Genomic DNA, 11013 nt, shown 5'->3' on the forward strand with positions numbered 1-11013 from the left:
CACACACACACACACACACACAAACACACACACACTGTGAGAACGCTTATTATGAGTAGGGCAGCATTTTAATAATTGTGATCTGACTTTTCGGGATGCCATGAAGATAGACGAGGCATTCCCATGATTCCCTCCAGTCGTCCAATTGCAAACAGACGCCCCCCCCCCCCGGCGAGGGCCCCTCGCTGGAACACACAGGGCTGAAAAGCTCTCCGTAAAACCGGCCCCGCCCCCCTCCCGCGCTCCGAGTCCAGGAGCGATGGCGGAGCCGCTGGGGCTTCTTCAGGAAGTGCGTCCACTTCTGCCTTACAAGTGCTTGGTCCCGCCCCCTCGCTGTCTGTCTGTCACATTCGCTTAGTCACGGCTTTCCATCGCGCAGACGCCAAGAAATGTCCGCCAGAGATTTGGTTTGTTGTCTCCCCAGATGACATCACGCCAAAGGACTCCTTTAGAAGACAGAGCATGTGTGTGTGTTTCTGTGCTTATTGGCTGCCATGTGAAAGTAAGAAAAGCATTCTAGAATGGGCGGCGACCACATTTGTCATCATCATCATCATCATCGTCATCATCATCTTCCTCAGTCACATAGATGAAGAGGGGTTATGAAACAGAGTGGGTTCCAGTGTGACTGTGTGGAGTGGTCAGAGGTTCCCTGGGGTTTCCCAGAGGGTCGAGAGGTCACACGGACTAGGGCACCATGCTGTCTGTGCACCCTACTGCACTCCCAGAGGCCTGTGTGTGTGTGTGTGTGTGTGTGTGTGTGTGTGTGTGTGTGTGTGTGTGTGTGTGTGTGTGTGTGTGTGTGTGTGTGTGTGTGCGTGCGTGCGTGTGTGTGCATGCGTGTGCCTTCTACCTCACTGAAATATGAGCTCCACTGGACCCTAGGTTAAATCAGCAAACCTCCAAAAAAGGGCTTCATTTTGTTTTTGAGGCCAAGAAAAATACAAATAAAAAGCATCTCCTCAAACAAATAAAATACCCCACATCACTTTCCCACGTCGGGGACTTTTGCCACTTCTGAAGTAACCTGCAACTTTGCCAATTTCTTATTGTGTTAAAGGCCAGTCAACAGAGCCCATAATCTGTAGCACACCACACACTGTAGAGTACAGTACTTTATGCCCTGCATAGCGCATAGTAAATAGTAAATGGACTGAACTTATATAGCGCTTTTCCACCTTAGCGACACTCAAAGCGCTTTACAATGGCCTCTCATTCACCCATTCACACACACATTCACACACCAATGGCGGTAGCTGCCATGCAAGGTGCTAACCTGCTCATTGGGAGCAATTTGGGGTTCAGTGTCTTGCTCAAGGACACTTCGACATGCTCAGTTGGAGCTGGGATTCGAACCACTGACCCTTCGATCACTGAACGACCCGCTCTACCAACTGAGCTACAGCCGCCCCAGTAGTAATGTACTGTAACAGTATGCAAGCCACTAAAACTTGATTTACAGTACGGTTCAATTCTCAAGAGGTACTTTCCTTCCTTTAACTTGTGGAGGAATTCAGTTACTGTACAGTATCAGAACAGACAGTGTTTCACATGACCTTTTAAACCATTTTGAAGTGAGATACACCGAATTAAAATTTGGCAATACAGAGAAATATTCACCGCGCTTTAGCCACACACTCCCACTCCCGCTCACACCCACGAAACACACACACACACACACGCACATAGGCGATTTTACCCTCTGAGAGAAGGGGGGGCAACATTTTGACGTGAGAAAAAAAAAAAACCTGTTCTGCCGTCCCGTCTCTAGTTTAAGTAATAAATACACTTTTAAAATTAATGATGATCTAACACAAACTGGTACAAACCACAATTATGTATTTAATAATTGTGTTAATTATTTAAAAAAAAAAAAAAAAAAGGTTGTTGTTTTTTTTTGGTTTTTTTTTTAAGAATCTGAGCAGAGTTGGGCTGTCCAATCAGGGGGGGCACTTGCCCCCCCTGCCCCCCCTATAAAATCGCCAATGCTCTCAGATGCTCAAAGAAAGGCTAGCCTCATTCTATAGACTGAAAGAAGGTATCACTCCTCTACCACAGTTTACTAATCTCTGCACTACTACCCCAATTCCAAGGCAGAAACCCAGGATAGAGTGGCTGGGTGAATGTGGTCTGGACTCTGTGGAGGAGGGTCAGTGTGTCAGAGACATTGTAGAAGGACAGAGAACCTGCCTTGTGATCCAGATACACTTCTATTTTAGAGGATCGAGTGCCTGATACTTTAGTCTCAACTTTATCATGGTAGAAACTGTAACCGTCACCAGAGCACCGCAACATCCAAGACTTGTTATTTCCACCAAAATAGGTTTTGTCTTTTCTATTGATGATTTTATACGAGACTGCAATGTCAACAGTGTGACCACTCCATTCCACCTCCCAGTAACAGCGTCCAGACAGACCCTCTCTGCACAGAACCTGGGTGTAGCCAGGTTTAACTGATTCCGATCTCGCGCAATGCCTCGATCTCGCGGTAGGTGACGTCTGTGGATTCCGGCTCAGCTTCCTTTCCTTTGACAAGACAAAGCAGGCTAGTAAAGATCACACTCAAAGAGCTCGACTGTACCGTTAACATTTGGTCAGAGATGGAGGTGGAGGTCTGGTCAGAGGTGGAGGTGGAGGTCTGGTCAGAGGTGGAGGTCTGGTCAGAGGTGGAGCGCTGGTCAGAGGTGGAGGTGGAGGTCTGGTGGAGGTGGAGGTCAGAGGCTGCCCAGCCCCTAAGTCTGAAGTGCTAACAGTAACTATAGTAACAATACTCCTATATGCTAACATGGATATTTTAATAACACTATAGCTTACAATGAGAATCAGAATCAGTTTTTATGATTAAAATCGGTTTTTATTTATTTTTAAATTTGAGGTGGAGGTGGAGGTCTGGTCAGAGGTGGAGGTGGAGGTCTGGTCAGAGGTGGAGGTCAGAGGTGGAGGTCTGGTCAGAGGTGGAGGTCAGAGGTGGAGGTCTGGTCAGAGGTGGAGGTCTGGTCAGGTGGAGGTCTGGTCAGAGGTGGAGGGCTGGTCAGAGGTGGAGGGCTGGTCAGAGGTGGAGGTCTGGTCAGAGGTGGAGCGCTGGTCAGAGGTGGAGGTCTGGTCAGAGGTGGAGCGCTGGTCAGAGGTGGAGGTCTGGTCAGAGGTGGAGGTCTGGTCAGGTGGATGTCTGGTCAGAGGTGGAGCACTGGTCAGAGGTGGAGGGCTGAGGCTGCCCAGCCCCTAAGTCTGAAGTGCTAACAGTAACTATAGTAACAGTACTCCTATATGCTAACATGGATATCTTAATAACAACACTATAGCTTACAATGAGAATCAGAATAAGTTTTTATGATTAAAATCGTTTTTTATTTATTTTTAAATTTGCCACCACCACCGCCTCCTCCTCCGAGCCAGGGAAGAGGAGAGAGAGAGAAGAGGATATCTCCCTCTCTCTTCCTGACTCTCTCTCAGTGGTCCAGAGAGAGAGAGAGAGGAGAAGGAGATACCACCTTGACATCTCCCCTCCCCCCCTCTCTGGCTCACTGAGAGAGACTCAGCGAAAGAGAGGAGGACTCTCTCACTGAATCTCTCTCAGTGAGACAGAGAAGGGGGGGGAGGAGATGTCGAGATGATACCTCCTTCTCCTCTCTCTCACTCTCTAGCCCACGAGAGAGAGTCAGGGAAAGAGAGGAAGACGTCCCCCTCTCTCTCTCTCTGGCTGCTCTTCCTCTGTCGCTCTCTGGCTTTTATACCCCTCCTGGCTCACGTCACAAGGGCGCTCTGTGACGTCACGATTTGCGAGGCTCTTTTGACAAAACTACTTTCTAAAATCACTGTAAATCACTTGATTGGCACTTTCAGACAGGTGTGATGAAGGAGCTATTGCAAATTAAACCATGATCGGAACAACAAGACTGAGCTGGGGAGCCCACCCACGCGCACAGTGGCATATCTCAATAAAGGTTTTGTTGCCTAAATTAGCTGTCTTATTCTAGCAGCCGAGCAGCGTTCCGTTCAACGGACCTGCAAACTTGTCACCTTTTGGCTACAGTCACCTTTTTTATGTTAACCATGGTAGTTTCAGTGAATCTAGAGGGTTTTAGTTTTGTATGTCGTCACCTTTTTCACTACTCCAGGTCTGGTTCACAACAACGCAGGCGCCTTCACGAGTATCCTGGATTTGGCGTTAATAGTATAATAATATTCTCTCGTTCAAAATAAAGCAACTGCCAAAAGTTAAAAAGTCTTTATTGAGATATGCCGCTAGGGCGTGGGTATAGGCTCCCCAGAATTCCTGCCCTTTTCTTTTTTAAATAATATTCTCTATTCAATAATCTAATTCTGTCAAAATGTTCCAATACAGTCCTTATTATCAATTTGTTTTAAGTCCTTCATCCATTCCCGCACGTTATAGCTCCCATATTATGACGAGACTTGAATATGACACTTAAGAATGGGTTTATGTCAACAATCCTTACGCAGAAGTTCTTGTTTGTGATATTCGGGTGTGTAAATGTTTTTATGAATACGCCAACGAATACAAATAGCCTAGGCTATGTTACAGTTTAATCGTTCTGAAATCGGAATCGGAATTAGTCTGTTCGTGTGAGTCAATGATCAAAAATCAAAACAGGAATTGGATATGGAGTTTGGATTACTGGAAAGGAACTTTACGTTTGAAAGATCCGTGGTGAACCGAGTAATACGGCAGCAAGTTAGATTATTGATTTGCCGAATCATCATGTTTGTAGCTATAATTATCGAATCACATGAAACACGTCCATGGACCCCATACAAGACCTCGATACAGCCACTGATATAGCTGGATTATAGTAGCCATGACGCACGGGGCCTTGGATATGAGGGACTTGGCACAGATGTTCTAATATGTGCTTAACTACCCCGCAACATCCATTAGAACACGCAGCTTCTATAGGCCTACAGAATGTTTTGAGAAAGTATGTGAAATGCATGATATCCCGGAAAATACACAAATTGGCTGCTGTAAAGAACCCTGATGAGATGAGGAGGGAGGGAGTGAGGGAGGGAGAGAAGTATAGAGGGAGGAGAAGGATGGAGAAGAGGAGGGGGGGGGGTGAAGGGAGAAAAGAGCTAATTAATTAACAAATATCCCAAATGTCCATGCAGTATAAATAATGATCCAAGCATTTAATTTTCTTGTGTTTATTTTACTGTTTAGGTAAATAACAACCACTTAAGATGTAAAAGTAGGTGAGAGAAAACCACTAACCGATCACTTAAACAACAGCAGTCATAAACACTTCCATCTCAATAGTGAGTAACATAAATGTCACCAAACATTTGAATATATAACAAGTAACTATTTCCTCAGCAGCATGTCGGGAGTTTGGCAGTGATTCTATAGTCCAGTAGAGTCATCATGTTTATATAGGTTTATTAAGCAGCATTTAGACCATCCTGTGCTAAACTAGACTCTCAGACATAGGTGATTTTACCCTCTGAGAGTAGGGGGGGCAACATTTTGACGTGAGAAAAAAAAAAAACCTGTTCTGCCGTCTTGTCCCATCTATTTACAAAGAATACCAGTTGTGAACAGTATGCTAATGAGAAATCCGTATGACAATTCAATATGCACAACGCATCAAACTTCATCTAGACACCACGAGCATGTCAATATGACTTTATGACCGAGCACTAGGCCATACCCAACATCACAACATCAAACTGCAACTGCCTGCTGGTGCTAGCTTCCTCGCCCAAGGTGATGTTGCTAGTGTGCTAGCTTCGATAGCCTCTGGAGCACTTCTGCATTCGGTTGCACCTGCTGCGCTGTCATTTCGAGTGGAAGCTTCTTCATTAGCATTGCCAGATTTTATTTTATTTTATGAAGTGGTAAATTGTTTTTATAGCTCTTTTTGCCATTATGAGCAGGTTGGCTAGTTGTAACTTGTTGAGCACTGAGCAGTACATCTCATTTTTTTCGACGGACGAGTTGTGCCATTAGTGGATTATGAATATATATATATTTTTAAAGGTAGCATAGTTTAAGTAATAAATACACTTTTAAAATGAATGATGATCTAACACAAACTGGTACAAACCACAATTATGTATTTAATAATTGTGTTAATTAGTAAAAAAAAAAAAAGAAAAAAAAAAGTTGTTTTTTTTTTTTTTTTTTTTTAAGAATCTGAGCAGAGTTGGGCTGTCCAATCAGGGGGGGCACTTGCCCCCCCGGCCCCCCCTATACAATCGCCAATGCACACGCACATACACACTTTCTCCCTCTCTTCCTCCCTCTTCCTCCTCCTCTCTCTCTCTCCTCTCAGGTTAATGATTTTGCCATTAGCGTAATTCACTGTCATCTCATTCTGTGCATCTGCCAAGTGATGGTCCGGCCACTCAGCCTTCCCTGTCCCTGAACAGCTGTCCTAATGGACTACATGCATGACCTCATCATATATACTGTATCCTGCTTCACTTTAAAGCAGAAATCAACAGGTAATACAACCTGGTTATGTGACCTTGGTCCCTCACTCAGCTCTCAGCATAGAGAGGACGCAGCGTGAGTAGAAAGTTGCCAAGAGAGTATGACACATTGGGGTGTTATTGATTTTGTGTGTGTGTGTGTGTGTGTGTGTGTGTGTGTGTGTGTGTGTGTGTGTGTGTGTGTGTGTGTGTTTGTGTGTGTGTGTGCACGTGCCTGGAGGTCTACTGGAGAATGTATTTAGCTAGACGTGAAGAGTTGTGAGTGAGGGTTTTAATAATGAAAAAGCTACATTTACAGCACTGACTCAAAATCCTGTCTGCAGCCTGGGCATGGTCCCTCTCTCTCTCTCTCTCTCTCCCTCTCTCTCTCTCTTTCTCTTTCTCTTTCTCTTTCTCTTTCTCTTTCTCTTTCTCTTTCTCTTTCTCTTTCTCTCCCTCCCTCCCTCTCTGTATCTACGGTATGCATCACTCTCTTTCACTACGTTTTCTGTCTTTCTCTCTCTCTCATGTTAAGAGGTCTGTTTCTATGCAGTCTGTTTCTAGGCAGTCTGTTTCTATGCAAACACAGACATACTGTAGCATAATGTATGGAAAACATACATAAACATTGCGGCCACTTCTCCCACAGTACGTGTGGCAGAACGAGAGAGAGAGAGAGAGAGAGAGAGAGAGAAAGACGTGTGTGTGTGTGTGTGTGTGTGTGTGTGTGTGTGTGTGTGTGTGTGCGTGCCTGCGTGTGTGCGTGCGTGCGTGCATTCGCATCCAAATGGGTTGTTAAAATGTCTCTAAAACTTCCTTTGGAGTTACTTACACTGATATTCTGAGAACTAAAGCAGCTAAAATGTTTACTGCTAACCAGTCAACAAGATCCTCTCTAACAGAATCTCACAGAATCTTTCTGTCTGTCCTGCTCTCCCTCTCTCCAGAATTCCCCCAACATTCTTATGAAGTTGACTAAATAAGAGGACACGATTCAAGTCTGCTTACTTAACTGACAATGAGGCCTAAAATGGTGGAACACACACACACACAAACACACGCATACACACACACATACACATACCCCTCCCTCCCCACACACACACACACACACACACATGCTGTGTGTGTGGGGACTCTGCTGGAAGCAACAACTCCACTGTGGCCCCAACACTCAGAACCTCGGTCCAGACCCCGGCGAAGGAGACAGATATTTCCGTCAAGAAAGCATTCGGCATGAGATACTGTTATTGATTTCACATGTCACACAGGGCTAAGAGCGTAGGGGGACACAGCCTGTCGAATGGAAGAAACGGCTTCCATCCTGTCTCCATCCTGTTCAGTTCAGTTGACTTTATTAATACCCGTAGGTAGAAGAGTCAAGAAAAAACGAGAAAAGTAGAGAAGAGTTAGTAGAAGTAAAATCATCACAAGACCCCAGTATGTAGCCAGGCGCGGCACACAGCTCGGGAGGTAGAGCAGCCAGCTGGCGATCGCAAGGTCCCCGGTTCGATCCTAGCTCCTGGCGTTGTGCCAAGGTGTCCTTGAGCAAGATACCGAACCCCAACATTACTCACATGTGGCACGGTGGCGCAGTACCATGTCACCTCACAGCAAGAAGATCTCCGGGCCTTTATGTGTGGAGTTTGCATGTTCTCCCCATGTTCCGGGCTTTTCTGTGTGGAGTTTGCATGTTCTCCCCATGTTCCGGGCCTTACTGTGTGGAGTTTGCATGTTCTCCCCGTGTTCCGGGCCTTTCTGTGTGGAGTTTGCATGTTCTCCCCATGTTCCGGGCCTTTCTGTGTGGAGTTTGCATGTTCTCCCCATGTTCTGGGCTTTTCTGTGTGGAGTTTGCATGTTCTCCCCATGTTCCGGGCCTTTCTGTGTGGAGTTTGCATGTTCTCCCCGTGTTCCGGGCCTTTCTGTGTGGAGTTTGCATGTTCTCCCCATGTTCACAAGGGTTTCCTCCCAAAGTCCCCAATACAAAAAACATACAGAAGAAAAGATCCGGTTCCTGACGAAGACCTGGGTTGAGCACTTGGACCTGGTCCCTGGGTGCCATGAACGATGGCTGCCCATTGCTGCCCCTGGAGGAGGACGGCCCACTGCTCCTGACTCCCCTGGAGGAGGACGGCCCACTGCTCCTGACTCCCCTGGAGGAGGACAGCCCACTGCTCCTGACTTCCCCTGGAGGAGGACGGTCCACTGCTCCCGACTGCTCCTGGAGGAGGACGGTCCACTGCTCCTGACTCCCCTGGAGGAGGACGGTCCACTGAAAAAAACATTTCCCTTGAGGGACCCCATGTGGTTTACCACTGTAGCGGCAGTCTTTTCATTCGCAACGATCAGCACTTCAGTCTTGGAGGCGTTCAATTGCAGGAAGTTATCCGCCATCCATTGGTCAATGGCCGACAGACAGTCATGTAGGATGCTGAGTCCCTCGACTTTACCGGGTTTAAGAGAGAACTGGAGTTGGATGTCGTCAGCATACAGATGATATTTGACACCCTTGAATGTGCTGATGAGAAGGCCGAGGGGGAGCATGTATAGGGCAAACAGAGTTGGTGCCAGCACGGATATCTGTGGCACACCACACGACAACGGATGGGGGTCCGATTTAAAGGGACCAACAGCCACAGAGAAACTGTGGATGAAATGATGATTCCTTTCAATGAATGAAGTAATGTGAAATGATGTCATATCAAAGTCATTTGCACTACTCCCCAACCTACTGCATATACTGAACATATACGGCCCTTCTTACAGTACATACAGGCACATGCTTGCCTTGCACCTATTCATATTTGGGGATGTGAGGGAAATTGTGTTCATGAGATTATGTTAAATACATAATAATACTTTATTCTCTAAACAGTGTTCTAACTTCTAACTTCATACTAAGGGATGTTCTGTTTTTTTTATTTTCATTTGCCCCCTAAGGACACAGCTGGGTGCAGGGTAGATAACATTCATTGAGTATCGGGGAGCAAACTTGGTGAGACAGGACTCAATTTGCACTCACTCTGTGTCCTATTAGTTAAAACGCTGAGGACCCAGCCCGCAAGATTGTTACTCTAGTCCATGGGTTCCCAAACTCCATCAATGTGGGCCTCCCTTCGACACACCCGCGCCCTCCCCAAACCCCCCAAATTTGTCCATTTTGCAAGGCAGCGTTAGCTAGCCCATAATGTTACACAGCTAAGTTAGCTCGGTGGCACGTTGCTAGTTAACGTTATGACGTTTTCACACAATACATTCATGCCTGCGGGGGGAGGCTCTCTCTGCACTATCCACAAATTTAGGATACATCTTTCCCATTATTTATTTCGATTTTCTGACCTTTAAAATCCCATTTCATTCATAAAAACTATAGACATTTAAAAAAATAAAAAACATGTTTTTCCTTTTTTGTTTTTCTAACCATCCCTCCGCGCCTCCCCTGAATTTCTTTGGGGCCCCCCAGGGGAGGCCCGCCTCACAGTTTGGGAACCCATGCTCTAGTCAAATTGTTCTAGAAGCCTACTGGTTACAATATACAGTAAGGAGTTGCATTTAGTTTAAAGCAGAGGAAACATCAACAAATAGAAGTCTAGTAGCCTCCAGTATGAGACCCACATCCGTCCAGGGACTTTCCAATCAGGTTAAGCAGCGTGACTGTGGCCTTCTCTGCTCCTCTGTTATACATTTTGGGGAAACTGGATTTGGGAACAGGGACTTACCGACCTCTTCCATCCTTCCAAACCTCAGGTACACGCTGGGCCTGTAAGGACTTGAAAGTACACTATATTAAAAATAAAGTGGATTACAGGACTCAGTTATTTTGCACATGATGTAGGCGCCACAGATGTTATCTGGTCTGTGACTCTTATTTACTCTTACTGAGAAGAAGGCCTATTCCAATTTGTTGTGGAAATGCTCCAGCCAGCATAGAAGGCCTCTCTCTGATAAGACATCCAGTGAAGGATCTGTTGTCACTTGGGGGGATATGGCCAAGCACTGGACACACTCCACTTATGCTTATCAAGAATTATGATAAACATTTGGTTGGATAATAATGTCTAAAAATAGGCAAATGAAAGAAACAGCTTGAGACTGTCTAAAGCTTCCAGAGCTGCTGTGGGGGGATATGACACACTTGCCCCTGCCAACACTTCAAAGGGGATAAAGTTTACTCTTTGAATAAGCACTGACCAGAGACCAAGAAGAGAGAGAGAGAGAGAGGGAGAGAGAGAGAGAGAGAGAGAGAGAGAGAGGGAACAGGGATACACAAAGAACCTCCACAACAGTGATAAAACACAACACAAAGTTTACATTCTGCGTACACATCCTGTGTGTGTGTGTGTGTGTGTGTGTGTGTGTGTGTGTGTGTGAGAGAGAGAGAGAGAGAGAGAGAGAGAGAGAGAACAGTGAGGGAGAGACAGGAAATAGAGGGAAGGCAGAGAGTCAGACAGAGTTCAGCAATCTACAGATCCACGGAAAATATCTAAAATGATCATTTTGAGACATTTCCGGAACTGACAGTATTATAAATATACCCCCCTTCCCCCTCACCTCTCTCCCTCTGTCTCTCTCTCTTCCTCT

General features: G+C 45.9%; 1 protein-coding gene across 1 annotated transcript in view; it reads right to left on the reverse strand.

Moving 5' to 3' along the window:
• Window positions 1–641: 641 nt before the first annotated feature.
• Window positions 642–11013, reverse strand: part of sh3tc2 (SH3 domain and tetratricopeptide repeats 2) — a gene marked incomplete at both ends in the record, with an annotated part of 37548 nt that continues 27176 nt past the window's right edge. The window contains one exon of the mRNA XM_084448547.1: window positions 642–652. Within this exon, the coding sequence (XP_084304673.1) occupies window positions 642–652 (11 nt within the window). The remainder of the gene's footprint in view (window positions 653–11013) is intronic.

Source organism: Borostomias antarcticus (genome assembly GCF_949987555.1).
Source record: "Borostomias antarcticus genome assembly, chromosome: 14".
Classification (NCBI taxonomy): domain Eukaryota; kingdom Metazoa; phylum Chordata; class Actinopteri; order Stomiiformes; family Stomiidae; genus Borostomias; species Borostomias antarcticus.